We start from the raw sequence: 15,837 nt of genomic DNA, 5'->3' as shown, positions 1-15,837 counted from the left end.
CCATGCACCCTTGAATGCATATAGAGCGCATGCGCTCAGATATAACAAAAAGTAAAATCCTTTAAAAAAGAAACACATGCTAAAACTCTTTAGTGGTCTAATATTCTAACAGGAGTATTTCTTAATAGTATTGTTACTTAAGACACACTGGGCAATGGTGGTGCCCACCTTTATCCCAGAACATGGGAGGCAGAAGCTGATTTGAGTTCCTGGCCAGACTGGTCTACAGAGCAAGTTCTAGCACAGCCAGGGCAACACAAAGAAAACCCTATCTCAAAAATAAAACTAAAAATTAAAACAAAAACCTAGACACATATTATTGATGTGAGTGCCATAATACTAAAAAATACATAATAAAATAATCTTTTTCTTGAAAAGTAATTTTACCTTTTTATTTATTTTGGGAAAAGGCACAAGCATGCGACAAGGAAGTTAAAAAAAAAACAACATGGTTCTTCCTGTTTCGCTCCTTCTGCCATGTGGAGTTCAAGGATAGAACTTGGGTTGTCAAACTTGTCAGCAAGCACCTTACTTGCTAGTTCATCTCACCAGCTCTCAAATGATTCCCCTTTTTACACTCCATTCATAAAGGCACAGCTTTCCCTAGGCCAGCAATGGACACATAGAAAATGCCATTTTAAGCCAAGCGGTGGTGGGGCATCCTCGTAATCCCAGCACTTTGGGAAGCAGAGGCAGGCGGATTTCTGAGTTCAAGGCCAGCCTAGTCTACAGAGTTAGTTCCAGGATAGCCAGGGGTATATAGAGAAATACTGTCTTAAAAAATCCAAAATCCAAAAAAACCAATAATAATAATAAACAAATCCAAAAAGCAAAACAAAAAAAAAAAAGAGAGAGAGAGAATGAGAGAAAGAAACTGCTATTCTAGTACAATAGGTTTTCAGACTACATTTTCCTGACTCAGCATATGGAGTACTAAAACTAAAGGTGTTCACCACCACCACCTGCCTTTATAGAGTACGGTTTTTATTCTATCATAATCACTAGTAAATTATCTTTTTTCTGACCAAAGGAACAAATGTCAGATGCTAATCTATGCAATGATTCTCACCATTGATAATAATTCTGTTCCTACTCCCACCATTGGGTACAAAACAATGTCTAGGAACAAAACTGGGAACTACCACTATCTAGAAAATGGAAAAGAGGTTGTTAAATGTCTTACAATGGAAACACACTTACAAATCCAAACCATCAATAATAGAAAGAGAAGCCATGGTCTTAAGTGTTCAGGTGCCAAAACTATGAAGCCAGGAATACTGCTGTACTTCAATGCCATCTCTACACTAATTACTGTAGATCTTAGGCATTTTAATGTCTGTGCCTCAAGAGTGTTATCTCTTAATAACTCTGAGATGTTTGGCGGATTTAAAAACAGAAGTTATTGCTTTTATCAAGTCACAAATTTAACTTCTCTAATCCTGAAGAAAATATAATTTCTTATATTCTGATGCCATTTTAATAATCTATCTGTGTCTTCTAAAAGAAAAATGAAAACTATCATTGCATAGACAATAAGGTTTGAGTATTAAAACTCAAAACAAACTTTTATATTCCAACCAAAGCACAAACAAATATGTTAAATATGTTAAACAAATATGGATCACAATGAGAAAACTTTTATGTAAGATATCTTAAAAATTCAGTTTGATCCCAAAACAACCATGAAGAGAATAAGATCCAGAACATATATACCATCATCTAACTGGATACTTAACTATAAACTAGAATGTGGTCACTTCTTTATAAAGGGATAACAGATATACATAGCAGGGATCTTCCTTTCTTTTGCAACCCACAAAAAGCCATCCTTAGATACACTATTGATTTTATACTAAACAACAATTACCTTTCTTTCCCCCTAATAATTTGTAAAGTGTTACCTTCTACTCTAGACTCAAAGTTTCCCATACTCTTGCAAAAATATGTGTGTATATACTGGAGGTCGATGTCCTAGTGTGCTGACTAGTTTATGTTCTACTATGAAAGTTCCTTGTGAGCTGGAGAGATGGCCCAGCCAGTAAGAGCTCTGAATTAGAATCCCAACAACCACATGGTGAATATTTGTAATGAGATTGGATGCCCTCTTCTGGTGTATCTGAAGACAGCTACAATATACTTACATATAATAAATAAATCTTAAAAAAAAAAAATAGAAAGAAAAAAGAAAAAGAAAGCTCCTTGCTAGGCAGTGGTAGCACATGCCTTTAATCCCAGCTCTTGGGAGGTAGAGGCATGTGGATTTCTGAGTTCAAGGCCAGCCTGAAGGTCTACAGAGTTAAACTCAGTATCAAAAAACAAACAAACAAAAAACAAAACAAAAAAAACAAAAAAACCTGTAAATCTCCAGGCTTGATGGTCAACACAGAGCCTTCTCACTAACATCTACATTTCTTTCTTCTTTTAAGAAAATAGATTTTTGTCGTGTTTATGTATATGGAGGAATGAGGACAGTTTTTAAGAATGAGTGAGCTTTTTCTTTACATGGTTTCAAAACAATGAAAATCTAGTCAACAGGATTAACAGCAAGTTCCCTTACCCACTGAGCAATCTTATTGGCCCTCATTTTGTTAAAACACACATACCTTCTTTTATGTCCTCTACAAGTGTCTGCAACACAAATCTATTTTTAAGACTTTTTTATTAAAAAAATAATTGTGTACGTATGCACCAATCTCTGCATACAAGTACCTAGATGCCAAATAGGCATCAGAATGAGCTAGAGTTGTAACAGAAGACTATGAGGTACCAGATATGGATGTTAAGAACTCAACTCTGGCCCTCTAAAATTGCAGCAAATCTATACTTATATCTATTATTATAATATGCAATATTTGAGTAATGAAGTATTTGTAAATGAATCTCTATAATCTTTCTTTGATTCAGAGGTAAAATCTATTGATTTAACCTAAATCTATATGATTTAACTATTCTACTCTCCAAGAAATCTCAAGTAGGCATGGCGGTATATACCTTTAATCCCAGCTCCTAGTAGGTAAGCAGGTAGATCTCTGTGAGTTCAAGGCCACCCTGGTCTATAAAGTAAATTCTAGGTCAGCTAGTGTAACACAGTGAAACCCAGTCTCAAAAAAAAAAAAAAAAAAAAAAGTTAAGGGTGAGGGGTTCCCTACATCCTTGTAACAAGATATTAGGTAATAGACCACAAATATACATGGTACTTTCAAGAGAATATTATGGGACTAGAGATATGACTTCGCAGTTAATAGCACTGACTACTCTTCCAAATGTCCTGAGTTCAATTCCCAGCAGCCACAAGGTGGTTCACAACCATCAGCATTGGATTTAATGCCCTCTTCTGGTGTGTTTGAAGACAGCTAGTGTATGCATATAAAAATAAATATTTAAAAAAAAAAAAAAAAAACGGTGTGAGGGCCCACACCTTTAAAAAATAGAAAGAGATAAAGTATTATACAGTAACAATACTTACTTGCCTTTAATCAAGCTACTTGGAATTGTCTGAAATATGGTCAGTAGCAAGGCCTTACTAAACATTTATTTAAACCTGTGGCGTTTCTATATTATCCAAAGTTCTCAATTCAAATTGTTTTTAAAACGTAGGTAGTTCATAAATTTGATGTTTCAGTAATATACCAAAATTACAGTTTACTCACATTTGATTCTTTGCTGCTTGCCTCTGAGCTTTTCTTTCTTTCCTCTTCTGATCTGGTGGCTTAGCAAAAACAATTTCAATACTTTCTCCCTCCAAGTCTTTACCATTCATTTCTTCCATAGCCTTTAAAAAGTAAGATAATGATCAATGTGAAAGAAGGCCTTTCAAAATAATTATAATGTAAAATTTTAAATATATCTACCAATAACTCTGAAAGCCTCAGTCAATACATAAAAGACAGGGCTTTATTTAAAGATTTTCCTTTTCACTATTTTTACTTTAAAAGTATGGTGAGCCAATAAAGATTTTCTTAAATGGATTTTTTTGTTTTTCAAGACTGGGTTCCTTTGTGTATCCTTGGCCATCCTAGAACTCACTGTTTCTTTTTAGACTAGGCTGGCCTTGAACTCACAGAGATACACCTGTCTCTGCCTCATGGAGTCCTGGGATTAAAAGCATGTACCACAACCAATGCCCATCTTAAATAGGTTTTATAACCTGAACTTTGCCTCCAATTTCTAAAGCAAACAGTCTTTAATATTAAAAACATTGTCCTAATTTAGATGCCTACGGGATGTCTACCACTTATTTACCTTTACAGCACCATCTCTCTCATCAAAATGAATGAAAGCATAATCTTTTAGCTTCTTCACTCGTTCCAGCTTCCCAAACTGACTAAACGACTTTTCTAAAATTTCTTCTGTTACAGTATTGGCAAGGTTGCGTACAAACAGCACTTTTACCTGAAATTTAAAAAAAAAAAAGAAAGAAAGAAAAAGAAATCAAATTTCCTAAGTATTACCAGAGTTCAATTTCCAAATGCATCCACCCAACTTGAGACGTAAAACAGGTGTTAAGTTATACTTTGAAAAGTGCTCAGTTAGGGCTGGTGAGATGGCTCAGAGGATAAGAGCACTGACTGCTCTTCTGAAGGTCCTGAGTTCAAATCCCAGCAACCACATGGTGGCCCACAACCATATAGATGAGATCTAGTGCCCTCCTTCTGGTGTGTCACAATTACAGTGTACTTATATATAAAATAAATAAAATCTTTAAAAAACAAGACACAAACAAAAAAAGAAAGAAAATGTTCAGTTATCATTACTAAGTAAGCTAAAATTAAGTAAAACTACAAACATATTAGGATTACAACCCTGTAATACAAATGAGATACTAGAGAAAAACAGACATTTAAATGATGCAACTGCCTCTGTAGTAGACAGTTTCTTACAAAACTAAACATAATTCTATGAAGAGATTTCAATTTTCACTTTCCAACACACATATTTCTTAGTGTAGAACTCTAGTGGCTCAGTAAACTACACATTTACTATATCAAAAAACATCACTTAAAAACAAGGCATATAATTTTTTGGTATGTTTTATCTCATGCTCCTCCTACTAACTCACAAAAAAAAAGTATTTTATCATAAAATTACCTTTGCCATAACTTCAGGATCAGGATCTTCAATAGGATCAGCCCATTCAACAGTTCCAACATTTCCCCAGACTTTGACTTTACCACTCATTAGCCTACGCCTTGCCTGGGCAGCTGTTTTGTGATCTTCATATTCAAGAAAGCAAAAGCCTCTGTTTTTTTTCTTGTCATCAGGTTGGTGATATAAAATGACATCTGTGAGACCCTCTAAAATTAAGCAAACATTCCAGAAAAATAGGAAAAACATGTAACAGCAAAAGCCTTATTTAGGAAAGATACTATTTAAATAAAAATGAGAAATAATCTTATTTTCTAAACTAGATACTTTGACAAAGGATAATTATTTTGAAAAAGAATCAAAGACATGCATTGCCTATAATCTCAATACTTAGGACGTTAAAATCGGTCATATGTTTGAAACCAACCTGAACTACAAAACGAAAACATACTTTCAAAAATGAAGACCCCAACAATTTTGCCAGGTCTAAAATTTATTTAAATGACTTCTACTTTCAACTATCAATTGCATTACTCCAAAGGAAACCAGTAAGATAAAATCGCTACTACCAATCACTTTTCTGTTTCTAGAAACTTAGCAGAATAACTTTCTGAACACTGTATGCAGACAAACAATTAAAAAAAATTATACTATATTAACATATCTATGCTTATATAGCACTCATTCCTCCTTAATATCTAAGAATTAACAACATATAAAGAACAGAAATACATACAAGAAACATGCAACAATTTTGCAGATTAGATTCAAATTCTAGCCATATTCCTAAGTCTGAATTTGTCTTCTAAAATTTTGGAACATCCAGAAAAGTGTGGCCTCAATTCACTGTACAGCAGAATGCAACCTTGAATTTCCAATTACCTTGCCTCCTTTTCCCATGTACTTGAATGACAGGTGTGCCTGGAACACCATATCTGGTTTTATGCAGTAACAGTAATCAAACCTAAGGTTTTGTCAATGCTAGATACCTAACCCTAACCCTGTAGTCCTAAATTAGCTTAAATGGCATGAAATTATTCCCCTAAACCTCTATGTGCACTTTTCTTCTTTTGTGTATATAGATGTTTTACTTGAATATGTCTGTGCCTGATGCCTGCAAAAGCCAAAAGATAAGTGTAAGAGCCATCAAGTTGGTCCTGAAAATCCAACTCTAGTCCTCTGAAAGAGTAACCAGTGCTCTTTACTGCCAAGCCAGTGTTTGCTTCTCTCAATAGCAAGGTTAATTCATAAAGCTGAGGTGAAAATCAGGGTTTTTTCTCAGGTGTTTAGGACAATACCTGGCACAAAAAAAAAAAAAAAATTGTACCTTTTGCCAGTTAAATCCAACTTACCTGTCACTTTGCTAAATTCTTCAAGAATCTGTTCCTTGGTTTTACTCTTAGGAATAGAGCCCACAAAAAGCCTATTGTTGGCAACTGAGATGCAGACACCAATGTGCTTCCCGGAACGAATTTCATGATTATTATACTGAAAGAGATAAAGTATAGCACTTTTTAATACTATTAACTGTAAAGATTCTCAATCATATTCCAACAAAACTTTTTTTTTCCCAAATGAATACATGATACAAAGTGTTGTTAAAGTTTTTTTCAGCTTTTAAGGCGGGCAGTGGAGGCGCACACCTTTAATCCCAGCACTTGGAGGCAGAGGCAGGCACAAATTTCTGAGTTCAAGGCCAGCCTGGTCTACAGAGTGAGTTCCAGGACAGCCAGGGCTCCACAGAGAAACCCTGTCTTGGAAAAAAATCTACAATAAAAAGTAAATGTAATGTTCAAATAGCTGTATCCTATAGAATGATGATATGGAAGAGTAGGGCAAAATACATTCTTATCAATAACCATCAAGCTTACTACGTACAAACTTGAAAGTTTCCAGGTTAAGTGCATTATAGGAACTGCATTAAAAGCCTTAAATTCCAATATAGCAGACATACTATATGTCTTCATGTGAGTCTTCATGTGAGTCTCAAACAACTGAAGCAGGGGCTATCCCAAAAGCTGTTCCCTGTTTATAGGATATGTTCTTCTAGCTGGGCTGCCTTGTCTGGTCTTGGTGGAAAAGGATACGCCTAGCCTCAAAGAGAGGGTGGGGAGATATCCAATGGGCCCCTAACCAATCAGAGAAATGGCAGAGTGAGGAAAGATTGTGGGAGTCGGTGACCGGGAAGGGGGCAGTGAACAGGATATAAGTTGAGTAAGTAAAAAATAAATAAGTACAAAGAAACAAAAAAATGAAAAAAATAAACTTACTCAAATTTTATGCTAATAAATGATAATGGCAGAAATAATTACTAATTAACCAATCTCATACACACTTGAGCTCAAGATCATAATGGCTTTACATATAAAGAAAGGGTCAATAGGCATCATGGTGTACACCTTAGCTCCCAGCACCCAGGAAGCAACAGCAGTTGCATCTGAATTCATTCTACCAAATGAAAGCTTGTCTGGTAGAGGGAGGGAGGGACGAGAACAAATACCAGTTCTATTCTTTCAAGACAAGTACTGTCAGGTATTACAATTTATAAATAATTCAAGGTTGTTGACTCTGCCTTATCACCTTGTTCATCCCTAAATAATCAAAAGTTCATATATTTTATCTATAGTTCAGAACAGATTCCTACCTTCATGATAAAACTAATTACAGGTTTACATCTAAATCTTCATATTCATACCAAACATAAGATTTAAAGCTTCAGTTTTTGCCTACTGAAAAAAGTCTCAGCAGTTAAGAGAGCCTGTTCCTCTTCCAGAGGACTCAGGTCCAACACTCCTACAATGGCTCCAGATCCAGGGGCTCCAGTGCCCTCATTCCGGTCTGCAGGTAACAGCTAATATACATGGCAGACACACATGGTTCACATACATAGCAGGCAAAACACCCATTTCACATAAAACCTAGTGTTGAAATTAAAGTCTATGTTTATTATACCCAGAGATACAAATACATCCTAAAACTCCAAGCTAGTTTTCCTTTCTCTGAATCTTATATACAGAGTTTCTCAGACACCTAATTTTTGAACCTCTAAATCTTTTCCCCTCAAACTCCACCAGCCATGGTCCTCCAACAAACTTAGCTCACACAGTCTGTGATCCCCAAGTCCTATGATAGTCAACAAAACCATCCTTTCATGTTGACCTCTCCAATCATTCTCAACAGAAGTAACTCTAGCCCCCCAGGACATATATGACATAATTGTCTCAACCTGAAAGGGATGACAATTAAGAGGCAAGAATATTGCTCCTGCTATACAATGAATGAAGAATGTCATAGATGCTGGCAAACATCCTACTATTCTAACACAGTACTCCTGAATTTATCAGTTATAATAAGGCTTACCATATACTTTAGTTCCTCATATAGTACAGTCTTTCAATCTTCTCCTTTAAACCAAAAAGTTCTTATAGACCAAATTATTGCTTGAATCAAGTATTGCAGGGGATTATAAATTATAGACTAATTGTCTTATTTTCCAAATAGCTAATATAACCTATACTGTACTTCAGCATGTAGCTCCCTCCCAAATAGTCACATAATCTTTCATCAAATAAACAGCCTTAGTGGTATTCACTACTTTTAATTTTATTCATCTGTTCTGGGTATAGTGAGCTCTGGACCAGCCAGGGAAACATAACGAGACCCTGTATCAAAAGCAAAACAAAGAGAAAAAAAAAAAACTAATTTCAATCAAAATCCTTAGAAGAGACCTAGGAAAGGCAAGACAAATGTTTCAAATCAATAGCCAGTAGAAACTCTTAAGGGCTGGACACCAATTCAGGCATTCCACAGGCAGAATACATAGATCTCTCCATTGGAGGACAACCTGGTCTAGAGTTAGTTTCAGGACAGCCAAGGCTATGTCGAGAAACCCATTTTCTAAGGGAAAAAAATAAAATTTTAAGGGAAGCCACCTTTCTGTAAAGTAGCCAATACTTCCTTCAGCCACCAAAATTATAATGACACTTCTAAGTAACAAATATTTCTATTATCTACCAAAAACTACATGCTTCCTTCTAAACTATCATATTACGCCTGCATCAACACAGGATAAAAACAAAAGATTTGAAGAATGCAAATTTCTGTGAACAATACGATTTGTTGTATAATTTATTAAATAAAACTTCCTTTTTCACCCATATTTAACTTAACAAAAAGCTGAGGGCAGTGATAGACACCTGTAATTCTAGCCTTTGGAAGGCTGAGGCAGGATACCAGCATGGGCTATACAGACTACAAAGGTCAGGAGAGGAGACAAGGAGACAGAGCTGAAATCACATGCCTTAAGTTGTGGCAAACCTTGAGTCAATAGGAACAGAACAAATAACCTGATTTTATGAGTTCTAAGTTAAAATGACAGGCTCTAACTTGAGACACTGGCACTTTCAGGCAATTATAGTTTATCAGTACATCATGATGGTATGAAGGATGAGCAATGTTCATATTTAGCAAAATGGAATCTCAACAAAGTTTTAAAAATACAGCAATTGCTAGCAATGTGTCCAAAAATAAAATTCTGATCATTAATCAATGTGGGGAAATGGCTCAGGATGGAAAAGTACTTGCTAACACAAAATAAGGCCCAGAGTTCCCATACCCAAACCCATGTAAAGCCAACATGGAAGCACTGTAATACCAACACATCTACATAGATAGGAGGCTGAGATAGGACTATTGCTGAGGGAAAAAAAAAAATCACTGGACAGCTAACCTGGCATACGTAACTACAAACAACAAAGATGCCCTAATCTCAAATTGACCAACACCTACCTAAAGGTGTGCTTTTACCAGATGCTCTGTAAGCACTGTGGCACATGATATGTGCCACAGCATATGCATGTAGGCACTCACCACACAATCTAAGAGCACTCTCTCATACACATAGAACAAAACAGTCTCTCAATGACCACCTGCACATTGTCTCTTACATACATAAGACAAAACACACACAAATTTAACAATCTTGTATTTAAATTGTGATCCAAGTGGTTATTCAGTCTTACTCTTCTCAGCAAAGCCACCACATACAAGCCTATTCATTTTAAAAACATTTAATTAGAAAGTTTTCTCTCTGTGCTGAAACAAAAAACTATCTCCTGCCAGGTGATGGTGGCGCCTTCCTAGCTGGCCTGGAACTCACTAGGTAGATCATACTGGCCTTGAACTCACAAAGATCTGTCTGCCTCTGCCTCCCAAGAGACGGGGTTAAATGTATGTTCTACCATGTGCAGCTGATAATTCTATTTTAGCGTTTATAGATACTATGTATATAAAATTCTTGTCCTTAGAAGTATCAATAATTAAGAAAGAAGATCCGCCAGGCAGTGGTGGTTCATTTTTTTCATGTTTGACTAATCATTCTTCCCCAATAATGGCAAGAAGAACTACCTACCTCCAAGAAGTCAACACTCTCAAGTATCACTTCCAAGTGTGATCTACAATATAATACTGGTACATACAAACTGAGATTGAAGAAACTACTAATACAGCCACAGACATATAAATCTTTACTATAGTCTGTTACCTTAGCAGCTAAGCTTAAGGCTTACTTGACAGCTGAAACACATCACTTGCATTAGTTACACAAGGATTTATCTATACATCTTTCCTAGTGTATCGAAATATTTCAGACCCTGATTTTCTCATCCAAACTGCAGTCTTTTTCTTCAAAGCCCGTGACTTCTTTCTATTGTTGTAATCCCTTATTTGGCCTTAAGTTCTTTTCACTCAAACATTTTCCATTATTCAACGATTTATATCATGCTACCCACTCCAAGGCTCAAAACTCTAATAATATGCAAGAGCTTTGAGTTTTATAAGCATCCACCTTCTGTCACTCTGAAGCTTTATCTTCTACTTATTTAAGCTGTTGCAACTAGGTATATTTCCTTCAAGCCTCATCTACCAACCCTAACCCCAAGTGAACTACTCTTTTACCCCTTCTCCTTTATCTTTCGCCGCATCTGCTTGCACTTCAGTTATAGATAACCTCTCCTGTCCACATAAACTCTCTAAAGTCAACAATTTACAATCTGTAGTATAAATCGTCATGCTAATATTTGTTCTCATATATTGACTATATGACTTATAAATACGTGTGACATGAAGGTAGAAAGGGAACTATTTATAGAAAGAAAGTAGACTAGCAAGGGAGGAAAACAGGAGGCAGTAAGAACAAAGTACTGAGCTATGCATGCTAAAATTTAATAATGAAAACTGCATACAACTTAATAATTTCTCAACTACTTTCTAAATTGCTGGTAAGATGTTTCATGGATTTTACCAGCTGCCATTTATTAAAATGGTTCTATACAAATGATGGCAGTATACACACATCCACGTACTTTATGTATTCATGTTTATGTTTGCAGAATTCTTTAACATAAATTAGCCTCAAAAACACACGTCAAGATCCTTGACCACCAGACACATAACACAACGGTAAGGTATGTGGTTTGAGTGTCTATAAAAGGAGGCTGAGGTAAAACCCTCAAACACCAAAAAGTCAATACTAAATAATAAAATCCATTGTCAATATGCAAGGAGATATCTCATCTATCAGTGTTAACACAAATATTAGAGTAATTTTTCACCAGGATATTTTCACTCTAGAGTACTGTCATAGACCCTGCTGCCACCATCCACTGGCTCCATGTCACTCACCCGCGTAATATACACATTTACCCATCCACTTGCCTAATTTTGGTTTCTAAGTTTTGCTTCTATTGTTATAGGGATAAGGGTGCATTTACTTTATATGCACAAGTGTTTATGTGACTGGTAATACCAGAAGTGAGAAAAGGGTCTTGGACATCCTTGAACTGGAGTTACAGATGGTGGAGAACCACTATATGGGTATTAACATAGTATGTGCTTATAACAGCTAAGCAATATCTCCAACCCCTGGGTTTTGGCTCTATTTTTGCTGTTTTTTTTTCTTTTTTCTTTTCTTGTTTTTTGTTGTTGTTGTTGTTGTTTATTTGTATGTTTTTTGTTTTTCAAGACAGGGTTTCTCTGTATAGCCCTGGCTGTCTTGGAACTCACTCTGTAGACCAGGCTGGCCTCAAACTCAGAAATCCTCCTGCTCTGCCTCCCAAGTTCTGGGATTAAAGGCATGTGCCACCACTGCCCGGAATCTATGTTGTCTTTTGTCTCACATATTTAAAACTGTTAGACAAAGATAAAGCTAACTTCTGTTCCTCCTACCTCCTTTCCAGTGCTATTACAGGTGTGTATCGCACAACGTATTTATGTATCATCAAAAGAAAGCCTTTATGAATTTAAGGCAAGTACTCTATCTCCTGAGTTACACTGCCAAGCCTATTTCCTGGTTTTTTGACAATCCAAAATATTGTACTCCCAAGTATCTCATAGAGATATAAGAGTGAAAACATCATCACCCATGTATCTACTTCTAAGCCCTACAACTAAACATTGTACCACATCTATAATTATTCCAAGCTATTCACATATTAAAAGTCTGGTATAGGGGCTGGAGAGATGGCTCTGGAGAGATGGTTAAGAGCACTGAATACTCTTCCAGAGATACTGAGTTCAAATCCCAGCAACCACATGGTGGCTCACAACAATCTGTAATGAGATCTGACACCCTCTTCTGGCATGTCTAAGACAGCCACAGTGTACTTATAACTTATAAATCTTTAAAAAAAAATTCTGGTATAAAAAAAATTCTGAGACTAGTTAGTTTATTCACCCAGAATCTACACAGTGGCACTGTTTTGATTGAAATAATTCACAAAGTGGGGACAGAGATTGGCAGTTCCAAGCCAGATAGGACTACATTGTGGGACAGGCAAAAAAATCCTCTATGAAGCAAAAAAAAAAATCCTCTATGTATGACATGTGCTACACACATACCCACCTATTCAGTAAAAAGAAAAAAATTCTTATTCTAGAATAATTCAACAACTAGGCTACCTATCCAAAGCTGTTAGATAGACAATGATAAACATCAACTTCTGTTCCTCCTGCCTTATGTACTATCTACATAAACTGTTTTGCCTGGTTTCCGGTAGAAAGCCAGATAAAGAAACCTAGTATCACTCTAAAGCTATGCTAGTAATCTTTAAGGTCTCACAGATTACTCATTACTCATTCAGGTTCTTTACACATGCAGATAAACTGTACCCTAAATATATTTCTCTACACTCAAGTATTAGTGCAGCTCTCAGAACTCAACAGAAAACTTTCTTTGTGCAATGGACAGTGGTTAAGACAGAAACTCACAACTCCACAAAGTGTAAAGAGTCAATTGAGATCTCAGTCACAAATGGGACCTCTATCAACAAAGGATAGAGGATAAATGGATCTGAGAAGAGTTTAGGGAGAAGAATATAATCAAAATATAGCATCTGATTTTTTCAAACATATGTACATACATTTATAGATGTATATTATTCTCTCTCTCTCACACACACACACTCACACACACACACACACCTAAATACATGTAGGCTTTCAAAGTAGGGTTTCTCTGTGTAGCCCTGGCTGTCCTGAACTTATTCGGTAGATCAGGTTGATCTCAAGATCCACATGCTTCTGCCTACCAAGTGCTGGATTAAAGATATGTGCCACCATGCCCAACTGGAAAAAAAAATTTTTTTTCAAAGAAACTTCATGTCTTTTCTCTAGCCAGTAAAAATTAACCCAATTTTATGGATAATCCAGAAAAATAAAAATTTAGAATCTGTAGTAACTTGAATTTTTTGTCTTGTTTTGAGACAGGACCTTACTATTGAGATCTGAGATCTGCATGCCTCTCCTCCCAAGCACTATGATTACAAGTCACCACACATAGTACGCCACCATGCCTACCTTAAAATAATTTTCATCCCAGGAAAACAAACCACTACAAATTTGTTTAATATCCAAATACTTTTAACATAAAACAATTCTCAAGACACAATATAGAAGAAAATGTGTCCCAATTTTATCTAAGAATAATGCAAAAGAGGCATTTTCTCCATGTTTGTGTGTCTAGACTGACATTTCAGTTGCAAAAACATTCACCTTGATCAGAGTTTTAACTCAAACAGAACATCAAGACATGACCCAATCTGGAGTATGCTCTATTGTATGTTTCTAAAGTATGTTCTATTTTGAAACTTAGGAAGAACATGCTCATTTCCACTAAGTAGAATCTAAGGCAATTTGAATTTGTTATTTATATGTTTCAAACACTTCATTCCCTCTAAAATCTGGGTATTTTCATCTTAAAGTAAATCTCCTAAATCTTATGCACAATAATGAATCCCTATTTAAGGTGCTGGGAGAGGCTAATCAGTTAAGAGCATCAGCTGCTCTTCCAGAGGAACAGGATTCCATTCCCAGCACCCACATGGCAGCTAATCTTCATCTTCAAAGGTACTGCAGGCATCACACAGAAATACATGTGGGCAAAATACCCATTTAAAAAAAGTTTTTAAATAGGATGGCTTAGCAATTAAGTGCACACTAGCTGTTCTGCTAGAGTCCACAGGGTAGCTCACACTGTCCAGTTCTTGGGGATCCAATACCTACTTCTTGCCTCCACACCAGCCTCCCACATGGCATACATACATGCAGGTCATAAATATATATTTCTCTATATATGCATGTATATGTATTCATGTATATATGTATACACCTTTAAATAATACATGTTCATATATATTACACACATACATATATGTTTATGGATGTATATGTATATGTATACACACATGTAAGGACAATATATATCCCAAGCGATTTCAGTAAATCTAAGTGCCACCAAAAATATCTTTTAAAAAGCACTAAATTAGGCGGGCAGTGGTAGGGCATGCCTTTAATCCCAGCACTTGGGAGGAAGAGGCCAGCATGGTCTCCAGAGTGAGTTCCAGGACAGCCAGGGCTACACAGAGAAAACCTGTCTCTGTATGTTTCTAAAGTATGTTCTATTTTGAAACTTAGGAAGAACATGCTCATTTCCACTAAGTAGAATCTAAGGCAATTTGAATTTGTTATTTATATGTTTCAAACACTTCATTCCCTCTAAAATCTAGGTATTTTCATCTTAAAGTAAATCTCCTAAATCTTATGCACAATAATGAATCCCTATTTAAGGTGCTGGGAGAGAAAAAACAAAAAAACAAAAACAAAAAAAAGCACTAAATTGCAGCATCTGTTTATCCAGAAATAAAACATTATAACCCATTTAAGAACCTGATTCATAAGCAGAAAATCCTAGAAACATGGAAAGGTTAAGAATGCAAGAGCAAGGCAGTGGTGGCGCATGCCTTTAATCCCCGCACTTGGGAGGCAGAGGCAGGCAGATTTTGAGTTCCAGGACAGCCAGGGCTGTGCAGAAAAAACAAAAATAAAAAGAATGAGAATTTGTAGACCAATCAAAAAGGTTACATGGTCATAAATTTCTACATTAGACTTAAAATACATACTCTTATTAATACATGATGCATGTTAAAAACTATACATAAGCAAACTATAATAATACAATTTTGGATTGGACTTGTTAAACCATGGAGTTTTCTAAACTAATAAATCCCAGTCTATTCACTGGTGCTCAAAATCATGTTAATAGAAGGTTACACGTTCTCACTATTTATCCTCTCTCTGTGGCTTCTTGAATTCACCTAATAGAGTATGAACAAAACAGTAATCTACAGGAATCGAAAGTTGACTAGTTAAGAGCACTGCTACCTTTCGCAGATAAACCAGGTTAAGTCCCTACATGGT

General features: G+C 35.9%; 1 protein-coding gene across 4 annotated transcripts in view; it reads right to left on the bottom strand.

The window, feature by feature from the left end:
* Nucleotides 1–15,837, bottom strand: part of Syncrip (synaptotagmin binding cytoplasmic RNA interacting protein) — a 33,681-nt gene that overhangs the window by 7,811 nt on the left and 10,033 nt on the right. For all 4 annotated transcript variants that reach the window (XM_052187684.1, XM_052187685.1, XM_052187682.1 and 1 more), the window contains 4 exons: nucleotides 6,438–6,573; nucleotides 5,089–5,294; nucleotides 4,243–4,392; nucleotides 3,651–3,772 (listed from right to left, as the gene is read on the bottom strand). In XM_052187684.1, the coding sequence (XP_052043644.1) occupies nucleotides 3,651–3,772; nucleotides 4,243–4,392; nucleotides 5,089–5,294; nucleotides 6,438–6,573 (614 nt within the window). The remainder of the gene's footprint in view (nucleotides 1–3,650; nucleotides 3,773–4,242; nucleotides 4,393–5,088; nucleotides 5,295–6,437; nucleotides 6,574–15,837) is intronic.

The sequence above is a fragment of the Apodemus sylvaticus genome, chromosome 7 (assembly GCF_947179515.1).
Source record: "Apodemus sylvaticus chromosome 7, mApoSyl1.1, whole genome shotgun sequence".
Classification (NCBI taxonomy): Eukaryota; Metazoa; Chordata; class Mammalia; order Rodentia; family Muridae; genus Apodemus; species Apodemus sylvaticus.
The sequence above is the reverse complement of the archived record's forward strand: the minus strand, read 5'-3'. Positions and strand labels throughout refer to the sequence as shown.